Source organism: Seriola dumerili, unplaced genomic scaffold (assembly GCF_002260705.1).
Source record: "Seriola dumerili isolate Sdu_G_001 unplaced genomic scaffold, Sdu_1.0 BDQW01000088.1, whole genome shotgun sequence".
In the NCBI taxonomy this organism is placed as follows: domain Eukaryota; kingdom Metazoa; phylum Chordata; class Actinopteri; order Carangiformes; family Carangidae; genus Seriola; species Seriola dumerili.
In genome coordinates, this window is record NW_019174343.1 from 14,950,014 (window position 1) to 14,972,170 (window position 22,157).

General features: G+C 39.7%; 4 protein-coding genes across 4 annotated transcripts; 3 read left to right on the forward strand and 1 right to left on the reverse strand.

Moving 5' to 3' along the window:
* The first annotated feature begins 654 nt into the window (after positions 1-654).
* Positions 655-3,508, forward strand: vhl (von Hippel-Lindau tumor suppressor). The gene is made up of 3 exons (XM_022745344.1): positions 655-1,104; positions 1,288-1,410; positions 2,177-3,508. The coding sequence occupies exons 1-3, from the start codon at positions 918-920 to the stop codon at positions 2,368-2,370; spliced, it is 504 nt and encodes a 167-aa protein (XP_022601065.1). The 5' UTR covers positions 655-917; the 3' UTR covers positions 2,371-3,508.
* Positions 3,509-7,386: 3,878 nt separating this feature from the next.
* On the forward strand, positions 7,387-11,286 carry tatdn2 (TatD DNase domain containing 2). Its single transcript, XM_022745078.1, has 6 exons — positions 7,387-7,686; positions 7,806-8,234; positions 9,138-9,560; positions 9,758-9,885; positions 10,412-10,595; positions 11,146-11,286. Exons 1-6 carry the CDS (start codon positions 7,387-7,389, stop codon positions 11,284-11,286), a joined length of 1,605 nt encoding a protein of 534 aa, XP_022600799.1.
* A 1,858-nt stretch (positions 11,287-13,144) lies between these two features.
* On the reverse strand, positions 13,145-13,983 carry LOC111221869 (ghrelin-like). The gene is made up of 4 exons (XM_022745454.1): positions 13,870-13,983; positions 13,490-13,567; positions 13,292-13,403; positions 13,145-13,164 (listed from the first exon to the last, which is right to left on the reverse strand). Exons 1-4 carry the CDS (start codon positions 13,981-13,983, stop codon positions 13,145-13,147), a joined length of 324 nt encoding a protein of 107 aa, XP_022601175.1.
* Positions 13,984-15,904: 1,921 nt separating this feature from the next.
* On the forward strand, positions 15,905-20,206 carry ccdc174 (coiled-coil domain containing 174). Its single transcript, XM_022745411.1, has 11 exons — positions 15,905-15,991; positions 16,182-16,289; positions 16,382-16,482; positions 16,570-16,628; positions 16,714-16,870; positions 17,125-17,220; positions 17,370-17,506; positions 17,625-17,719; positions 18,028-18,169; positions 18,281-18,433; positions 18,713-20,206. Exons 1-11 carry the CDS (start codon positions 15,950-15,952, stop codon positions 19,288-19,290), a joined length of 1,668 nt encoding a protein of 555 aa, XP_022601132.1. The 5' UTR covers positions 15,905-15,949; the 3' UTR covers positions 19,291-20,206.
* The last annotated feature ends 1,951 nt before the right edge of the window (positions 20,207-22,157 follow it).

Sequence of the window (22,157 nt, forward strand, 5' to 3'; positions counted from 1 at the left end):
GGGCCCTATCAAAATACCAAGGCATTTAATTACTACCTACCTTTATAAATAGTTATGTTCAAATATTATTGAGGGTAAATTGAAGCTGTTGAGGTTCAGGTTCAGGTTGGGAATAATCTCTGGAGCTGAGGGTGGTCGTGCTCAGGAAGGTCTCTACAGCTGTGCCCCTGTGTTTTATGTGAGGATAAAACTGGGTGGAGCTTACATTCATTCATGTACTGGAGCAAAGGTACAGTATGTCTCTGAAATGTGGCCTAATGGAGTAAAAACAAGGTAGCAGAAAATGGAAATTCTTAAATTAAGTACAAATACCATAGAAATGTACTTTAATGTGGGTACCTACAGACACTGCTGTCAAGAATGAATTTAAGCACTGATAAAGTGTCATGATGCTGGTTTAGGATTCTCCACAACCTGGCAACCAAAAAGTTGTTTTTATTCATTACTGGTCAGTAAAGCATTGGTAAATGATTGATTAACGATTAATAACGTTAAGTAATTAATTCTGTTTTCAGATAAAGTTGTGTTTATTTTCTTTCTTGCTTCCCACAGTCACGTATGAAACGTATCGTCTGTGACACAGAGATGTCGTCATGCCTCCCTCGACCAATCACAGTACAAAAGAGTTTGACGTCTCACTATCTTACCGGAAAAGAAAAAGTAAACAAAATAGTTGAGAAGAAGATGTAACAAGAGACCGTTTCCTCGCTGCAGTGTTATGAAGAAGTTGCTAGTCGTCGGTTTTATGAACGACAAAATCTAACTGGACTGAGTTTGTGACACGCCTCAGAAATTCGACAATCTCCGGGTTCGACAACGGGCTTCATTTATGGATATCTTGTTAGCTAGCTGCTAGCTAACTTTAGCTAAACGGCTAATCTCGTTGCGCCCACAGTTAGGAGGTGAATTTGCTACAGATGCCTCAAGAGGGAGAGCAGTCTCTTCCCCTTGTCCGCTCCCTGAACACCCAAATACAAATCAATGCTGTCTTCTGTAACCGTACTCCCCGAGTGGTGCGACCACTGTGGATAGATTACCGCGGGGAACCTCAGCCGTACCATGACATACAGCCAGGCACGGGACGGAGAATGAACACATTCGTCGGTAACGCAGCTCTTCCAATATAACAACTGTTTGCTGGCTACTTTGTCTCAGATTTGAGCATCGAGTATTGATGTCTTGATTTGCTGTCTAAATAGCGGGTCTGTTGTCGACGAAGTATTTTCACCAGTAGGTTGTGTAGTACCAACTATTTTTAAAAGTGTTTTATTTGCATGTTCTTCCCAGGTCACCCGTGGATGTTCAGGGATGCAGAGACTGATGAGCCACTTAAGGTGAACAGCAAAGAGCTGTTTCTTCCTAAACCAACAGAGGGTGGAAATGCTACATTTGCTAATATCACTTTACCAGGTATGATTAGCCAAATGACCTAAAATATTATCAATCAAAGTGTATTTATGATGCAGTGTGTAATAAGCCCATTAGACTGTAACCTGCCTCTGAACACATTTAGACTGGCAGCAAATCCCAGACTAAGTCATATTTATGCATTTTGAACAGCTTTCATATTGCCATTGATTACAGCACTGTGTTTCCACTCTGATGGTTTAAAGGGATATACTACATAAATAGTAATAGCATTTTCTACTTGGCCTTAGTTTTATCTGGTCATACAGGTATATTTGGTTTTATCTGGCAGTGTTCTAAGACACACTGCAATTAAACAGATGAAAGGCATTTGGTTTGTGGTGCTCAAAATTTCACAAAAATATATTAAAAGATCCAGAAATCCCTTAAATAATCCACAGATGTACCTCAAATAATTAGCCCTTATTGAATTAGGTCTTTATGAACACATAAAGGAACACGGCAAGTCATGTGCCATACAGACCAATTACTGTCAAGAGTGCGGTGTGGATGTTGACTGAGGGTGTGTGAATGTTTAAGCAACTTGTGGTTTTCACGCTGTGTTCATTGTGGCAATTGAAACCAAACACAAGCCTGCCACATCTCTATGAGAACACATACAATTTGATTTACCATAATCCACTGAGGTCCTCTTTGTCTCCTTTACACTGGTATCAATTTGTTGTTGTAATGATTTAAAGTGAAGTGAAATATATTCGAAAAATGGTCTTTGCTTAACATATTGTAAACATTTGATTGGTTCATACAGTTTACAGCCTCAAGGATCGTGCTCTTCAGGTTATTCGACGTCTTGTGCGACCAGAAGACTACAGGAGGTTGGAAATAGCACGGTGTCTCCATGAGGAGCTGGAAGATCAGCCCAGTGTGCTGAAAGATCTGCACCGCATGAACCAGCGAGTAGAGCAGCATCTGCTGGAGAGGATCCAAGGCCAGGAGGAATGACATGACATGAAACTGCATGGACGTTGATCACTTTTGGACAGCATTACTGTACTGCGCACTATCAAAAAGACAAGACATACTGAAAAAGAAGATAAAATGTATCAAGGTAATTCTTGGATGTGTCAGCGGCTGTTGCACCAGACGTCGCCAGAGATCTTACATTTGCTGCAAATTAGACTTGGTTTGATCCGCTACCTGTTTATCACTTTCCCTCACTGGCTTTAGCAAATGTCTTTCTAAGTAGATAAAAATTATGTAGCTTTTTCCTTTCAATAAGTGGAGTTTTTATATAATGTGATGACAGTATCTTCTATGGAAAAGTACTGTTTACACTCTAAAATGTTATCTAAGGATTTTGATGTTTATTCTTCAAAGGCCACTTGGGAAATGGAGAAATTTTAGCCTTTAATACTTACTTAATTATGTTACGCTCTTCTTTATTCTGCAAAATACAGTCATACATTAACTCCCAAAAAAATCCCATTAGATCTGTTGCACGAGACAGAACTCATAAGAATATTTTTTGTCATGGAATCAGTGTTGTAGTTGAATTTCTGTCCAATTTACAATATCACAATTTATAGAGGAAACTAAAGTGTATAGTTACATTCGACTGGAGTTCCAGGGAGATATATGTTGTTAATATTATTATGGAGAATGACTGATAGTGCCAGTTTAATGAAAAACATCTTGCTTTGTTATACTAGCTATTAAACCCAGCAGAAACTGAATTGTTGAGCAATCATCTTTGTTCTTCAGCTTTAGCACTTTATATCTGGAAATCTGTTGAGTGACTATAGGTGCATTTTCCAAGTTAGCCTATTCTGGTAAATGCAGACTTTTTGTCAGAATATACCAACGACTACAAATGGGCAGGGTCTCTTCTAAAGATTTGTCTTGCTGCTAATTTGCCATGGGTAGAACAAAGTTATAAATTGACTTTACGGTTTTTAAGATTAGGCTGTGAAACACTGTGACTGAGGAGATTTACTTTTATTTTTGCCTACTTCATTGTTCTTTTCCTCTTTTGTTCTTCTGTGACCTTGTTTTAAATTCATACCTTCATTCATACCTATATCTCAAAGATTTTCATTGTTTATTTGTGTACAAAATAAATGAAAGATATATTTCTTACTGGTTGAAACATGCTGTGAAGAGGATTTTTATTTGCTCAGACATAAGTACAGCAAGTGAATGTAAACTATGAAACAATGAACCTAAAAACATCATGAAATTGTTACCTAATTTCTCAGAGGTAGGGGTAGTTATACATTGAAAAACTGACTTCCATTTACTTTGTGAGAAATATAGTTACTCTCTCTCTGGATATTAAGTATAAGGAAACCCAACAGCACCTGTGCTGACAACACAAGATACTTTTAAATACAAGACATGACTCAGTTGGATGATTGAGAGTGTATATTAGGAATTATACACACAAACATATATATATATATACACATGTAAACTGATTAATGTCAACAATATACAATGAAGCAGCACATTTTTCAGTTTTAAAGCAACATCATTATTTGTAAGTATGTAACTGTGGAGAAATAGCCATAAAACTTCTCTGTAATATATCAATCTTTGTACAGGCTGAATAACTTAACATAATTAACACTTGTACAAGCCTGACTGTACAAGCTCACAGACAGACTACATATGGATGTCTACTCCAAGTGATGTGTCAGAATCTGAAATTATAACCAGCTCCAGGTTTTCGCCACAGGGGTCCTGTTGCTAAACACGTTGCTAAGCGACAAAGTAACACAACCTATCTTTGTGAATGTGAGACGAGGGGAACCGGATGCGGTAATATCAGGAACATGCAGGCAGGAGAAAAGCAAAAAACATGGGACTCAAGTCGTTTCAGGCAAGAGCAGTAAGTCCTCTGTCACTGTCAAGAGCTTTTTCTTTGTCTCACACACACGTTCAGTATTTGTTTTGCAGCTGGGATCCAGGGTTGAGGCTGATGTGATGGTGGCCTATACAGAGACTAATAATCATGATCCTTACATTTTCTTCACCAGCATGACATTTTGGCCAAGGAGTCACCCAGTGATGTTTCCACATCTCCAGACAGATCACTGGAGCAAAATGAAAACAATGGTAAGATGAGCTAAAGAAAAGCCCCTTCTCTATTTACAAAGTCATATACAGACTAATGTCACTCTTGATTGATGAATAACAAAAACACAAACCACTTTGTATTCTTGTGATACTATGCACATTATTCCCAACTAGGCACCAGGTTATCTTGCATCAGTTCAGGCTGCCTTGTTGAAGGACACAGGTTTGTACAAATTATCATAATAGATAATGTAAAACTGGGAGGTAATAGGAGAGTACAGTTCAATCACGACAGAACTCTGAATATACTGTATGTTACCAAGGAAAATTTGCTCCCAAATTGGTTTTCTTATATGCCCTAGGGTATGAATCACATGAACGTGTTCAAAACCATACTACCAGCAGCTTGTTACCTCCTCTCACTCAGGATGGAACTGCAGTTATTGATCATATTCCCTCAATGGTGCAAGGATACAGTAGGTCCCACATTAGCAAGTGTTTAATGATTTTTGTTTTTCTTATTTGCTTCCTAGCTGTTTCACAATTATATGTTCTTTTTTAGGCATCCATCATGACGCACCAAAAACCTCACCACAAAACATGCCTCAGTACAGAAATGTGTTTAATGACCGTGCCAGGAGGGGCTTCTGTTACTGGGTCATGGAGAAGAAGGGCTCAACATGTGAGTACTGATCCAAGCTTTGACTGCAACAACACTTCACACTGTCACTTATAATAAGTATCAGCTTGGTGTGACATTCACAAGCACATGTGGTGGAGAAGAGTGAGATCCATACCCTAAATCTGTCATTGCTGATTCTGCTGGTCAGCCATCCCTTCCTTTTAATTCTGACTGTTTTATTTAAAGGCCAGAGGACTGATGCATTTATTCCTTTATTCCTTCTTTACAGGTAAAGGATACAGCTTTGGTGCCTACAAGACCTCTCTGGGATTACCAAAAGTCTGACAAAAAAAGAGTTACTAACATTATTTCAACCCTCTGTACAGATTTGTTCAAGTTACTAAAAAGTATATGATTTCACTCTGAGGTTATTATTTATAATGAACCTTCTATCACTTTACAGTTAAGAAGCTGTCAAGATGCAGTTTTCACTACCTGAAGAGGGACTTGCGTTTCAGTGAAAATGTTGTCAGTTTGAAGGAGTAGCTAAACTTGTAAATCACAAGAAATGTAGTCATTGCAATGATATGCTTAATGCCATGTGTAACTACTGTATGCTGAAGTAAAGAAAAAAAACTTTATAAACTTTATGAGCATCTCAACGGGAGCTGTTATAGGCCTATACAGTGTACCATGTGACCCTTCACTTTGAGCTGGAGGACGTTTTCCTGCAGAGATCAATAAAGTGTCCCATTATTATTACATTCTTTTGCTTCTTATGCTTTTGGCATATAACATGACGACGACTATTTCAGGTTAATTTGTATATGTATCTAGCAGGGAAATGGAAAAATACACCCCTTTGGTATTGTATCACTTATAGCAGCCTACTCGTAAGGTGTGCCCCCTGCTGACCATTAAACACAGTTTTAAAATCCTATATTCTCTGCTGCCTTTTGAACGTGGATTAGTCGCCTTGATCACTCATCCATCCGTGGCTACAGTGAGCTAACCACCATACATTTTAATGTAGGTTGAACAAACGTCTGAGCTTGAAATGGACTTTCTTTGTGTTTAACGTTTGCTGCATTTACACTTTCTGATATGGCAATTACGTTTTATCTGTACCTATATGTACCTAAGCGACAGGTGTTTTCGCTCATAACTAAAACCTCGTTGGTATAATTGATATCGCGAGATGTGTCCTAATCTGGTCGCTTGGTTGCGGTCAAACGGTCGTTTACCACCATCTAGCGGTTTATTTAAAGTCTTTTTTTTTGCAATACAATCTAATCTTAATATGCCAAAGACACTTTTTCATACCCTGTTTTTGTTCAGAAACTTTGGTAACAAGAAAACGTTGAATCTCCTGGGCAGAGATTGGCTTTATCATCCCACAAAGTGAAACCTGACCTTCCATTCAGTCACATTTCCAAGGTGCCGAGCCGGAAACGGTAATTTAAAAACACCTCAACATTAGTTAGTTAAATTAATGTAGAAGTTTATTTAGCGAACAGTTTGTGTGATAAACAAGTGTAAAGTCTTAATAAAAGTAACCATCAACCGTCTTGTCGTAGCTCGCTAGAACATTTACTTCATGAGCTGCAGTTTAAACAAGGGTAAATAGCTAATGTTAGCAGTTAATTGGTTAAAGTGCGGATGCTAGGCTAAAGGCCTCATGCATTACCATTGTCTGTGCAGTTTCTGTGTCTTTTCAACCGAGGCCAGGTCAGACTAATTTACTAAAATACTGCTGCACACCAAATCAGTAAGGTTAAAGCTAGGTCTTACTTTCAATGTCGTACTTTCCCACTTCTGAGCGCCTAAAATTGATGGACATACCAAGTGTTGGCGGTGTGATATGTTGGAGTGCACCATACTGTTTAAATTTTCTGTATTTTCAAAGCAATTTAAATGGATTTAATAGACCCAGGGGTAATCACGTGTTAATTCATTTCACAAAGGACATAAGAGACGGTTAAAAGAAAATACAGGAGTAATTGTACCGATTGTGAATGGATAACACAATAAGAAAATGAATGGTCACCCTTGGTTGCAAACCTAGACTTAGGAATTACGAGAAGTTACGAGAAGATGCACTTTTTTCAGTAAATAGTATATATTTACTTATTGTGGCTGTTGTTTAGGTCTCAATTTACTAACTAAACTAGTCATGGGACAGACATATCCTTTTCATCTAGTATATTGACTGAATATGGCATTTTCAACTTTAGTATTTTAACAGTGATGCTTTCATGTTTTCACCTTGATGAGGTGTGTTTATTCCTTTTCAAATTGTATTTTTGATTAGGATCTTCAACATGGACAGCAGCAGAAAGAAGTTGACATTCAAGTGGTTAAAAACTGTAGTCACCTCACCCACACATCTTCAGAGGAGGGATGCTGGATCAGACACACCCTCACGCTGGAATATGTCACCAAATGAATATTCAGACACTCTGCCCCTCAGTGACTCTCCAGGACCTGAGGGCCTGGGAGCTCTAAGTCTGGACACTCCGAAGAGGAAAGCAGAGGTTCTTGGTGAAAGCACACCCTCCATAGGCAAAGTTAAGCTGAGGAAGCTTTCCAAGAAAAATTTTGAGACATTCATAACTTCAAAGGTAAATCTTTACTGTAAACCTGGCTCTGTCCATTGTCTCAAATAGGCTGTCTCATGCATTATGTTCGGTTCTTGTGATGAAATAACAATTGATCTGTCCTGTTGCACCATAACTGTCAGGAAAAACCTATGGACAACTCACCCAAGCAGCTGGAATCCACAGAGAGCCAGCAAGTATCACCACCTCTGTCTCATTCTTTCATCTTGAAAAAGAAAGATAGGACGCCAGAGGAGGGATCAAAGGCTATCTACAGGAAAGCAGTGATGGCTGCCCTTGGCAGCACAAATGCAGGATGCAGCACTTCTAACATCCTCAGGACTGACACTAACAGCCCATCTTTGCAACCTGTATCGTCGCCTGTGATGACTGAAGTGCACAGTCAAACATCACTTGACAGAACTGTCATAAATATTAACCCCTCCTCGGTCAAACCTGAGTATACATCCAGAGACAACAGGACTGTCCAGGAAGACGAATGGTCCCACCCACAGGTGTTTGAGGACACACAAGCCCGAGATGACAGCTCTGTGCCAAAAACAGACAGAAGGGTAAGTCTCCTAACTCTTAAGAACCATTTTCTCTTCCTCTTTTTTTCCTCTTTTCTTGTAGTTTATTTTGCTTATATATAACTTAAAACATTTATTTGCATGTCCTCCGTTATTTTTCTTGTCTGTGATGTAAGTTTTGTTCATTTAGCTAATGATTTTAGTGTTTTTGAAAAAAGTGACCACATTTGTACTGAAGCCAGGAAACTAATATCCTTAAAATGTTGTGATGATAGAATAATTATCGAGGCACTGAAGATTGAGGGGGAATGGGATATGTTTTTGTAATTTTTCCACTATTATGTTTTTCAGTGTGTTGTGCTAAAAGGAGAGGATTCTCCCAAGGGTTTTTTGGCACATGACTCTGTGGTTGTAGAGACAACCTCTCAAGATGAGTTAATTGATACAAAAAATGAGGCAGAAGCTGAAGACTGTCACTCATCCTTCCCTGCTCTGGAGTATATCCCAGAATCTTGGTCTTGCTTCACAACTCCTCAGAAAGGCTCTTCTGTCAGCCAACATCACCAAAGTCCTTTGGTGAATTACCAGGGTGGTTCAACTTCCTCTCTCTCTTTTTTGTCCACTAATGAAAGCACTGCACCCTTCCATGCAGCTGCTGAGTACATGAAGATGCCCTTCTTGCCGTCACAGAGGACAGTTATTGTCTCATCTAAGGAACCCCAAACACCAAACACTGGCCCTTCAAAGGCATCCAGAGTTAAGACTGAGAATTTTCGCTCCTCCAGCTCTATGGTCAATTTATCGGATCCTTTTGCCCTCCCGCTGTACTCAAATAGAGAAGTATCGAACCCTTACTTGAACTCAACAAACACACGCAGGTGGTCAGATGCTGGCTCCAACATCCATTACCCCCCCTACTCTTTTACTCATGGTGGCACTCCTAAGAGAAGATTGTCCCTGGGGGCAAAACCTGTGTGGACCAGTTACCCCTACAATCAGGTCAATCAGGTTGGTTTCATAGACACACACTGCCATATAGACATGCTCTATGGAAAACTTGGCTTCCGCGGGACATTCAGCAGTTTTCGACGGCGGTACCAGAGCAGCTTTCCGTCAGAGTTTCGAGGCTGTATTGCAGACTTCTGCAACCCAGGGATCATGGTGAAGGAGGCCCTGTGGGAAGGTTTGCTTACTGAAGACATGGTATGGGGGGCATTCGGGTGCCACCCCCACTTTGCCAAAGATTACTCAAGTGTCCATGAACGCAACATACTGATGGCCATGCGACATCCAAAAGCTGTGGCATTTGGTGAGATGGGGCTGGACTACTCGCACAAAAACTCAACCGACACCTCCAGGCAAAAAGAGGTAAGGTCTTATTTGACATGATCCCAGTTAAATAAAAGTTTTTAATCCAGTAACGATTTGTCTTGAACTAGATAGGCATTAATTATCATTTTGAAATCGTCTGAAATGTGTTATGTTGAATGAAATAATGATACTGTAAAATAATAATGAATATTGTGGTTCGTATCTTGTTTTGTTTTGTCTGCTTCTCTGAGAAGGTGTTTGAGCGTCAGCTGCGTTTGGCAGTGGCCATGCAGAAGCCTCTGGTGATCCATTGTAGGGACGCAGATGATGACCTACTGACGATCATGAAGAAGTGTATTCCTAGGGATTACAAAATTCACAGGTGTGTGTGGAGGAAAACAATGACTAATTATTCTCATTTTACATCACATTTTTTGTCTTCTCTATCAACATGAAAAACGTTATAAAGGCAGTATTTCTGTTCCATTTAAAGTTATAATCCCTAAGATTTTGATACTATTTATTACCTTTATCTCTCTATATAGTAGTTTTCATTGTTGGAGTCCATCATTCCTGTGCTGCATTCAAACTGCCTACCAAAACAGGGATTGAGGGGAATTATGGGAAGGGAAATTATGCAGCATGTAATCCAGTGTTACTGTTTGCTTCACATTAAAGGACTTCAATTTGCAAAGCAAAATATGTTTGTAAGTGCGATTAGCGCTGACTGTGATTGTTCATCAAAAATGCATCTAGAAAACAACAGTCATTTTCAGCAGCAGATTCATTTCGCAAATTTGCTCCAAACCAACTTGGACTGAGATCTTGAGGATTTGATTTAAGGATTTTCAAACTGTTGCACATTTAATCTTTGAATTTTCTGTCTTGAATACTTGTGTGGTTTCCAGGCACTGTTTCACAAACAGTTATCCAGTGATTGAGCCGTTCCTGACAGAGTTCCCCAACTTGTATGTGGGCTTCACTGCCTTGATCACCTACTCCAGAGCCACCGAAGCCCGAGATGCTGTTCGCCAGATCCCTCTTAACCGCATTGTGTTGGAGACAGATGCACCTTATTTCCTGCCAACACAGGTACATTTAAAGGAATGCCTATAAAAACCAAAACACTGCTTTAATGCCACTGTTGAGGCAGGGTTTTCCCCAGAATCTTAATATTATTAATAACTTGGAATTTTTTAATTATAGCCTGAAGTCACTTTGTGTCCTGTTCAGCTTCTTTACATTTGTCATAATGTTACTGGATAATTATGCTTTTTAAATCTTCATTTTGAAGATGAATGGGTTCTTGAGTTTCCCCTTCTATTGAACAAGTATTGTGGACCTTTTGCCGTAAGGTGTTGCTAAATTGAATAGACTTGTGTATTAGTCTTGGTTTTAGTTTGAACATCCGATGATGGTCTAAATACCATCTGAAAATGTTTTCAATGCCAAGAATGGACAAAGAAACAAGCTAGCCAGATATTGATCATTGGTACAAAATATATATTATTGGCCATTTAATACATAACATAACATAATAGCCCAACTTTTGTATGAACCCCTTTTTTGTTAGATTTGCGGTGCTTTCCTTGTCCACTAAATTTTGCCTACATACATATAAGTGTGTCTTACTCTCTAACAGGTGAGTAAAGATGTCTGCCGGTTTTCACATCCTGGAATGGGCATCCATACTCTGCAGGAGCTGAGCCTGCTGAAGGGAGAAGATATGGCCACAGTCCTCGCCACCGTCCGAAACAACACCACTCAGCTCTACGGAATATGATCTTTAGAGGTAATGGATTACAAACTAGCCAGAAAGAAGAGAAAGAATCAGTGTTCTTCAGGTGGTTTGACACATAAACATTTTATGCAGCTTTTTGTTTTAGGTTTATCAATCCTCCGCATAGAGATGTTGGAGTATGGAGGAGCGGTCTCATTTTAAACATCCTGAAAGATTCACATATTGGGCTTTCACTGAATTAAGAAAAAAAACGGACTGAAATGAAAACGTCTCTTGTCTGACAGAGATACAGTAAATTATTGTTTGTGTTCATATTTTATGGCGTTTTTCATCATAGAAATTAATTCTTAAGAAGTTCTACTTTTAAGTTTTTGTTCTTGCTGTGTTTCCTTAGCTTGTTCTAATTTGTCTGGTTGTTTGCCTTGTTTGGCCACTGTGTAGTCGTGTGATAGCGCAGACATATTAAAAGCCCTTGACCCTGCCTCTTCATTTTATCATTACAGTTTATTGATTTACTCCTTAATGTACATAAGCGCTGATGGAAGAGCACTTGAAAATGTAAAATGAAGAGAGTAAAATATCGTCTGTAACATAGTGAAGTAAACACGTGTGATGCTTGCCTTGAGCAAAGCTGAGTCTTTATTGAAGAAAGGATGAGGCTGTGAGACTGGTCCATTAGCTTGCTTTGGTACTGCCGTGTTTATCACACACATTTGGCTTGAGTGCTTTTTATTTTGAGAATGATTAGCCTGGCCTCCTTGTGACATATCTTGGTGGTTAGAGTATGAAGACTAGATTAATGGCAGATGAATAGATGTGTCTCTTGTGTATCAGGTTTGACAAGAGGAATGTGTTAAAATACACTGAATTCTCCTTTTGCCAGGTTGCTAATGAAAGCCCTGTTTCCAGGTGTTTCACATCCTTTTCCATAATGTAGGCCAGAAGGAAACAACACAGCATCACAGCAGTATGTGCTTCGCTGTGTTTGACCTAGTTTCTGAGATTTGAACAGGAAGTTCTTTCTGTTGGTTTTTGCTAGCATATTAAAGAGATACTGTATATCACAACATTTGAAACCGAGAAACCACTCTCAATTTAAAGGGAAAAAAACATACCCCAGATAATTATTTTTTGATAAAGACCCACTCATAGATTAGACAGAGAGACAAAACTTCAATTGATGCTTTATTCTTACGAGCACTGACGTCTCTGAAGACAAATAAGGACTGATTGTACAGTACATTCTCTACTGGTATAGAATAGGGGTTTTTAATTCTGGATAACATTAGAACATCATACAGGTATGAACATGAGTAATTCATCTGATAGAATGGGGGAGTCTGACTTTACAGTGAATGCCTACGTGAGACAATTTCACTACAGTTTTACACATTTGAGCGTGGATGTTCATTACCGAGAACAGTAGTTTGACAAAATACTTTAAACTCAATTTCCATATATAACTATATTAAACTGAAATTAACTTGTGAATTATTTTCAATTCATATTCAACCATGTAACAAGGTCACGTGATGACAGCAGAACCATCTCCATCACTGATGAAGACATTGGGATGTGGTTGAAAGCTCCAAAAAGATCTTTTAAGATTACTTTGTTAAATCTTACACATGGTTTCATCTACTGAAAAGTTTCATGTTTTTTTTGTACATTGGTCATGTCTGCTAGATTTAATGGTACAGACAGTAGCTTATTTAGCAACAGTCTGAGTAGCTGTTTTGAAAGCTTTACAGCCAAAGAATACAATGAGTTTTGAAAGAAATGAGAAGAGCATGTCTACAGGCTACTGACACTTATTTTCTCTTATATTTTAGTGATCACTATTTAATATAGTTGAAATTATAAGGCATTGAGACAGCAAATTTGAGAATCTTGACCATGATCAAAGTTGTGATGGTCTCTCTGAAACAAAAAGAGACATTAAATATTAAAGATAACATTTAAAATTGGAAGTCTAATTATCTGACTATATATTGGCCCAGAGGCACACAGCTTTTCTTTATGTATAAAACAGAGGGGTTGGGTGCACCTGCTGTCTCTGTGTTTCCCAGCAGACGCTGGATGAACTCCTGCAGCATCACGCCGTACTCCTCAAAGTCCTCTGCTGTCATGGTGATGCCAATTTCAAAGGGGGCACTTACCTACGCAGAGGAGAGGAAGACCATAAAGTTGCGGGGATGATTTTAGGTGGTATGCTGTGCTAATGTGCTGTGTGATTTCCACTCACTGTGATGTGGTTGTCCTCAGTGGGTTGACCAGGCTCCTCCATGACTTGGCGGCCAACTCTGGGAGATTTCCCCCTGTTCTGTGTTTGACCCAGAAATCAGAGAAATCTCATGTTTTTTTTTGTTTTTTTTTAAATAAACAAACACAGTTAAGAGTAAAATATCAATATCTGGTTTGGTATTACATGAAAAAGCATCAGACAGAGTTTCAAGCAAATATCAACCACACAACAAAACACACACAACCAAGTCCTCTTTATGGAGTATTGAATTATGCTGAAAGTGACGAGGATTTAGATCATTTGAGGATGAACTGTCCTTGGTTTACATTCCATTTTTATCTGTAGTTTTATAAATGAATGCCAGACAGACAGCACCTTACCTGAGGTTTTTGTGAAGGGCTGAGATAACTGGAGCCAGCACTGGTTGACTTACACCACAGGGTCAGAGAGCACAACAGACAAACCAACAGATAGGTGTTTCTTTTCAAAAACATGGTGGAACAAAAATCTCCACTGCTCGATCGACCACACAAAATTATGAAGCAAACTACAGGGTTAAAAGATTAAAAATCAAATCTGCTCAAAATCTGATGCTAACTCTAATGTTCTTTTCCTTGAAATAGCCTATAGTGCTGTGTTTGGGTGCCTCTGGCTTCACACCTTTATATACCTTTCATCCTCTTTCATACAGGTTTAAAAATGCATGAAATGGAATAGTAACAGGTACTTGTGCTGCCATATCCTGGAAGCATTGGACTGTTCAAATGTTTAAATTGATAACAAAGTAGACATTTCTCTGTTGTGACCTGCTGATCATTTTATCTACTCAATGGGGTGATGGATGTAATAGTACTGCGGTCACAGAGATACTGATAAATGAGGCTGATTCAGACTATTCTATGTGCACATTCACATTACGAGAATAGACCATTAGTTCTTGGACTGTAACACTGAACATGGAACTAATCGCTAATAGTGTTTACAAAGAGTGAACACTGACTTTGTATCAACACAGTTATGTCACTGAGCTGATATGGAACAGTGAACATTTTGAAAACAGCTCAGTTTTCTGTTGTTTGCTATTTAAATCAAACAAAGCTGAAACAGAGACAGAGCCGCCTTCTTCTTCTTCATCTTCTTCTTCTTCGTCCTCCTCAGTTACCATTAATTGTCTCTCTTTGACATGAGAATGTGTGCAGTACAGTAAGGAACCACATCCTCAAATTTTAGATCCCAAATTGATCCATATCCACAACCTCAACCCGAGACACAGATTTAGTGTTCAGGGCATCTATTCACACACATTTTACTATATGACATTTCAGAGTTGTCTCTTGCTGTGTTTGTTGCTAATGAGTGTAAGTAATGAACTACTACACTCTCTTCAGTGGTCAAATTGCTTGGAAGCAGATAAGAAAGTACCTTAAATGTTAAGTTCCACTAAGGCATTAATGCCATAGGTTTATATTAAAAGGTTTTCATTTCTAAATACTGCACAAAAGTACAGGTCAGGTCATCTTAGCCTGACTTGTATAATTATTTCTATGAACCAGCTGACATACTGTATCAAAGAACATGTGTTGACGGCTGCAATCTAGAAGAGAGGGGTAGAAGACAGAGGAAGAAAAAGCTAGGAGGAGGCTGATTCACTATGAGAAGATCGGGGGGCAAATGTTCATATCATTTCTAAAACATTTTTGCACTCATTTGTTCTTGAGATCATCACAGAAAGCAGAGGGAACCTTTGAATGAAGTTTTACTTTTCAAGTAAACCTTTGCATTGCAAGTCCCTACTACAGATATTTTATAGTGGAGATACTATTTAAGAAATGGGCTCAGCTTGTGAAGAAATCAAGAGGATGTGAGGAGAGAAAAAATGTGATTAAGACAGAGTCATGGGGCAGTGTGAAGATGGTACTGGTCTCAGGATAGGACATACCAGACTCAATCTGACAATACACAAAATAGGCAAACATCCAACTGGTAGATGTGCACACTGTATTCATCTAGAATCTGTTCAGCATGAGCTGTAGGGGGTTATGAGGAGGAAAGGAAGACTCTGAGATCAAAGAAGGCTAAGATAACATTCGCTGTTGGGAACCTGCTTGGAGATGCATCAGGGGGAATCTGCAGTCATCTATTCATCTAATTATCTTTGTTAAATTAATCAATTCATGTATTTATTCATTCATTCATTCATTTATATTTATTTATTTCCTACCAATCTAATGTTCCACACTCCAGTCCGGTAGGTGGCGGTAATGCACCTGAAAGCTGGTTGCTAACCGCCAATCAAATCAAAAGAAGAAGTGCGCTGAAACTGTCTCTGGCTGTAGTTACTGCCACTAGTTGGCGGTAAAACAATATTTCACCAGCGAGGGAAACACCCACGAAGAAGTCAGAGTAGGTTATCACAGCATCAACCTGAATCGTTACGGTGTCGGAAAAAAAGTAATAAACATGGATAAAAAGAAGACCCCCTTCCAAGTGACTGCTTCATCGGTGAGTTTGCGAGATTTACAACCTCTTTATTCATACCATGTGTGGCTGTGTTGCGTTTAATCAATTAATAATAACGACTAACGTTAGCTGACTTGCTGTCAGGCCAAACTACTAGCAAACACACAGTTAGGCTACAGTTGTGTTAGCTAAAGAACAAACTGATTTTCCGCTAATGTTTTGTTTCTTACAGTTAGTGGACCTTAAAGCTGAACTGTACAGGAAGCAGGAGAAATTCAAACAGGAGAAACTTGAGCAAGAAAATACCGGCGCTGGATTCAAATCAAAATCCAAAGAGAAGGTACAGTATGTGTTACTGTGGGACATATTTTTACCTGCTCGTATAATAACAGATCACTGACCGGCATATCTTGTCTCTATGCTACTGTGTAGAAACCTAATGTCTGGAGCAAACAAAACGCTGGTGTTTCAGCAAGGGCTGAGAGAGATGCAGAGCAACTGGCCGAGGAGAAGAACAATCTTGACACAGCAAGGTGAGTTCAGCACATATACAGAGTGTTTACTGCCACAAAACACAAGTGATGAAAACATCTGACACCTCATTCCTGCTTTCACAACAGACGCAAGTTGGAGGAGAAGGCCAAACTCTACGATCAGATGACAAAAGGAGACTTTCCAGGTTGGTGTAAAGTATAAATTATCCCCCCTGATAGTCTGTTACACAATGAAATGTATTTACTTTGATTTAACTTGTCTTGTGTCAGATGAGGAGACAGAGGGTCTATTCCTGGTTGATTTCACGCAGAAGATTATTGACAAAAAGAGACAATCACTTGCACAGAGGGACACAGAGAGAGAGGAGGATGAGGAAAGAGATGATTTGACACCTATACCTGCTCCTCAAAACCCAGAAGAGGAATGGTAATGTCTGATCAGTTCATTTTCTTGGGTTTAGCTTTGGTAATATGTAGTATGTTTTTATGTTACTCTGAACGATATTTGTAACTGGTACTACCATGACCTCTTCTAACCCCACCATGCTCCTTATAATGATAACAAGTACAAATAAAAAATATGAAAATGTATTCTTTTATGTAAGTATAAGTATGACTGAAGTAGAAAATGATTAAAAACCTATTCATAAACTGTTCTCCTGCTGTTTTGTTTCTCTGTAGGGTGGACTATGTGGACGCTTTGGGCCGATCTCGAAGATGCATGAAGAAGGATCTGCCAGATTTTAAAAAAATGGACCAAGACCTCAAAGGACAAGGGTAAATCTAGTTGTCTATAAATGAATAACACTTTAAAGATGCAGGCAATGTTTTTTATTTATTTATTTATTTTTTTAACACAGAAGACTAGATTTTGGTGTCATGCAGGGAACTGCATCCCTTTTATTTGTTATTGTTATTCCATGTAGAAAAACCTCAACTGAGAAGACCTTACTCTCAGAGGACATGCGTCGAGAGCTGCAGAGGCAGGAGTGGGAGAGGGAGGAAGAGGAGGCTCTGAAGAGGCCTGTTGGACCAATACACTATGAGGATATCAGAGGACAAGGTTACTATCAAAGCTTTTCCAAAGCTTTTTTTTTAAGTGTATTTGAAATTAAGGGACTTGCTTCAGTCTTGTGCTGTAAAAAAGAAATTAAAAAAATGTGTGTGTTTGTTCATCTCAGAGGCTCGAGAGCTTGGTGTGGGCTACTTTGCGTTCTCTCAGGATCAAGACCAGCGTAGAAAACAGAGAGAAACTCTGGACATGCTCAGAGACCAGGTGAGCTGCGGATCACCTGGCAAATATAAACTCAAGAGAAATGTTTATTTGAAGTGTGTGAATATAAACATAATAAAATTGTCCCCCTTCTCACTACTAGTCCAACATAGATGGCCATATACCCCTTTTTGTATTCACCTTGTTTTATCATTAGCTGTTACCAGCTTTAGCCATACTGCTACACACTAAAAGTCCTTGTATGCTTCTTTGATTCAGTGAATACAAGCTATTTTCAGTCTAAAGAGATGATTCATGCCTCTTTCAGTTTTGCTCAATCTTTGTTTCCCTGCATCTGTCGTGTTCTTCAGACAACAGATCAGCGTAGTAAAAGAGAACGACTGAAGGATAAGAGGCAGGCCATCCTGCAGGCCCGACTGGCCAAGGTGAGGCAGAGGAAGATGAAGACCAAGCTGGATGGCAATGAAGAAGCAGAGAGAGAGGAGAATGAAGGTCAGAATCCACCCTGTTTGGTATTACAGAAATGTAGAAGTCAGTTTGCATACTGCATTTTAATGATCTCATGAGTAATAATAGGGGATTGCTGTGAATTGTTTCTCCCAGGAGAGGAAGAGGAAGCTGAACTAATAGGACCCCCACCTCCACCAGAGGACTCCCCAAAGGTCAGCACAGTGAAGAAGGTGGAAGTGGAGATCCAAGAGAGAAAGGACACTAAACCAGGAGTTCCTCATGTCAGAGAATGGGACAGAGGCAAAGGTAAACCTTATTATTTAAGTACCCATAATAAATATGCTGAATTCCTCCTTACGTCACGAGTACAGAGGTGGACAAAAGTGTCCTGCACTGTCTCCTTGTGTGGAGCTGTGCTTAGATATTTATATGAGAGAATTCAAAGTGAACAAGGAATTGCTGTCTGCTATAACTGTTTGTTGTTAAGGGTTATAAAGATCGTGGTTACTCGCCTATAACAATAAACTGGATGCGTGTGCTGGATCTGAAAATTAGCCTTTTAACAGCTGTTTATTTTTATTTCAGAGTTCATGTTTAGCGAGTGGAAAAGTCGGCGCCGGGAAGAGCGTGAATCAGAATTTGCACCTCCCTCTGCATATTTTACTGATGAGAAGAGACAAAGACTGGCGAAGAGTAAAACTCTGGAAAATAAATCCAAAATGTCCTTCAAGTGGACAAAGGGCCCCGTACAAATCTCTGAAAACAAAGAGGAACCACAACCTCAGGCTAAAACTACTCCTTCACCACCTCAACAAAATCATCCAACTCCTTCACAGCCACAGACCCCATCACAGCCGCCACCCTCAGACCCCCCCGTTGTTTTAGCTGCTGTGTCTGCTCCCCCTTTTAATCCCCAGCATCCCCCCCCTCCATTTTATCCCCCATTTCCTCCTCCACATCCTCCTCAGTTTGCAGGTCCACCTCACCTGCTTCCTCACTTCCCCCCTCAGTACTTCCCCCAGTATATGCCCCAGTATCCACCTCAGCTGCAGAGCCAGTCTCAGCCACAGCAGCCCACGGACCACAGCCAGGCCCAGCAGCCCCCTCAGGGCCCTTCTCAGAGTCTGGACGACATGCTGTCCTTCTACAGGAACTCTACCTGATCTCTGAAATACTGTGTTTGCTGTGTAGTTGGTTCATATTGGGCTTTGTAAATACTGCTGTGTACTTTTTTGAGGAAATCACAGAAACAACAGAACACTGGGCCTCATGCAGGAACATCTTCGTATTCTTGTCTTCCTGCTCTTGTACAAACAAACCTCAGAAAAAAGTACAAGTGTTTGTCGGATTCTCTTAGCTGCACAAACCTGACGTAAATTGCTCCTTTCAGACCGATGAGTCCCACCTGTTCTTGACGAGGTGCACATTCGTGAGATTTTATCATTAGCCTAATCAACACCATTAAAACTGCAATATAAGGTTGTATCATCTGCTTTCGTTTTTGGGGAAGGTTCATTCACAAAAATGACATGCAAGATTGAAAAGGACTTCACGCTGCAGAGCTTCAACACAGTAATCATATTAGAGGACACAAAAAAATTAGAAAATGTTGACACTACGTCTGTTAATAACGACCCATACGACAGGCCTGGACCACTCGTGAATTTTATTTGAGTATGAGATGATTGGTGAACGCCACAGTTTCTGTAAAATCGCTCGCACATGCCACTTCAGAACTAATTGTTCATACAACTGGTTCTTGCATGAGGCCCAGTGTCACTGCTCTGTGGAGTAGTAGCGTCCAATAAATATCAGGAATTTAAGAGGACATTGTTCTCGCTTTTTTGTTTGATATTTTTTTTGTCATTGTGTAAAATGCTTTTAATTTAGTTTTTAAACAGTTGTTTCAGCTCTTCCTCATAGAGAGCTTCCACATCGTGAAGCATTTGTGTAATGAAATGAGGTGTTGGCACCTGTGTGAAATCTGGAAGGTTATTGCAGTCTGGACATTGAGCTTCTGGATTAAAATATCCACCAGATGGTACTGTACACCTTCATGTTGAGAAAACCTCTGCGAGTGACCGGACTGCTTGTGCACTGCAGTGATTTATGTTAACTATTAGAGGGAATCATTCTAGGGCTGCAGCTAACAGTCATTTTCATTATCGATTAAGCTGCTGATTATTTTTTCCATTAAATTAGTCATTTTATGTCTGACAATTGTCGTAGAATAGTGAAAAATGTGCATCATGCTTTCCCAGAGTCCCATGATGATGGCTCCAGATGACTTGATCTCTCCCTCCGTGAGTCCGAAACCCAACAGTGTTTAGTTTATTATCACATTAAGAGAGAAAAGCAATAAATCAGCACAACTGAGAAGCTGGAAGAAAGGGATGTTTGTGGTTTTTACTTAAGAGCTGACTTAAACCATTAATTGATTATCAAAATAGTTGCAGATTATTTTTCTGCCAGTCAACTAATCGATTAATTATCTCACTTCAAACCAATTCTGCATATGAGTGTTTGAATTTACACTGCAAACTTTAAGATTTGCCTTTCTTTCTACAATATGTTTCCTCTTATTTCTCTAACTGTGTGAAGTCATGCCAGCTGGGAAGAAGGTGTGAGTGCATTTAGTTTCAGAAAAGTCTTTTTCTGTGAAATGGTTGCCAGGGTACTGTACTGCTGAAATTTAAGCCATTAGTAACCTGAGGTGAACCTCTTCATTGCTGTTCTCTGGTGCCTGAACGGACGCATCCGTGGTGTTCTGCATCACCTCCTCCCTCTGTCCTCTCACACAGGCCCAGCTTCAGGAGAAAGTCTTGCAAACAGATCTGAACTCTTCTGATCCCTGCGTATGGTGAGTCTCAAACAGTTACAATTTCAGTTTCCAACTCCAGAGAAGAGATGGACGTTTGAATGCAGTCTCCTCTCAGTCTCCTCACTTGTCGGTATAATTAGAGTGGAGACCAGTCTTATTTCACATTTTAAATCATGTTAGTGAGTTCATTCTCGGCTCTGTGCCCCAAACCCAGCTTCCCAGATAATATATTACCACGCTGTTCCTGAGAGTCATTTAAAAGACCACTGTGTAATGTGGAGAGGCAATTTATAACATTAGGAGATGATTTAGTAACTTCTGTAACTGTACTGTCGCCCATATAACCTCACTGCATATCACAGAAGTAAGCCTGTTACATTACAAAGGACTATATTTCTACCAGTGGATCACGTTAGTGTCTGTGTTTTGAAATGAGACTGACTCCGACCTCAGGCCTCGTCCTGGTCCACAGGAGCCATGTGAGAGCCGAAACACAGGAAACAAGAGGGGAGATATTTCAGAGGAGTTGATAGCTGCCAGTAGTCTGATTAATACAAACTGGAACTACAGTTTAGCCACAGATCAAAGACCAGATCGTCCCATGACCCTTTTAATTATATATTTGGCATGACTTCTGGCTCGCTTGTTTCCTCTCTCAGGCAAGAGAGCAGGTAGTTTGGCACTTTTATGTGTTGTGTGAATCTCCTGTATGAGGAGGTGGTTCTCTTCCTGGTGTGGTGGATTGTTGACCCCACTGTGACCTTAAACAGTGTTTTTTCCCCTCTTTGTTCCTGCGGCCTCAAGTTAGACCAGTCCAAGCAGAGTGGGAAACATATACTCAGACAGCTTCTGCGCCGAAGTTTACAACAGTAGAATTTAGCATTAATAAGCAGCTTGAGTTTGTTTGTGGTAAGGCCTTTTTTCTTGAACCATGGCATTGTTAGTCTGTCCGTCCACCACTTTGGTGCAGACTGAAATATCTCAATCTCTGTTGGATGAATTGCTATGAAATTTTGTACAGATGTTCATGGTTGCCAGTGGATTAATTTTTATGGCTATAGTGATCACCTGACTTTTCCTCTAGCGGGTCCATTACAAATTGTGGTTCTGAGGAAAGTGTCTAAACAACTGTTGGTTGGATTAAAATGAAACAACATTCGCAATATTTCATGTCCCCCACAGGATGGACCACAGGTGATCCTCTGACTT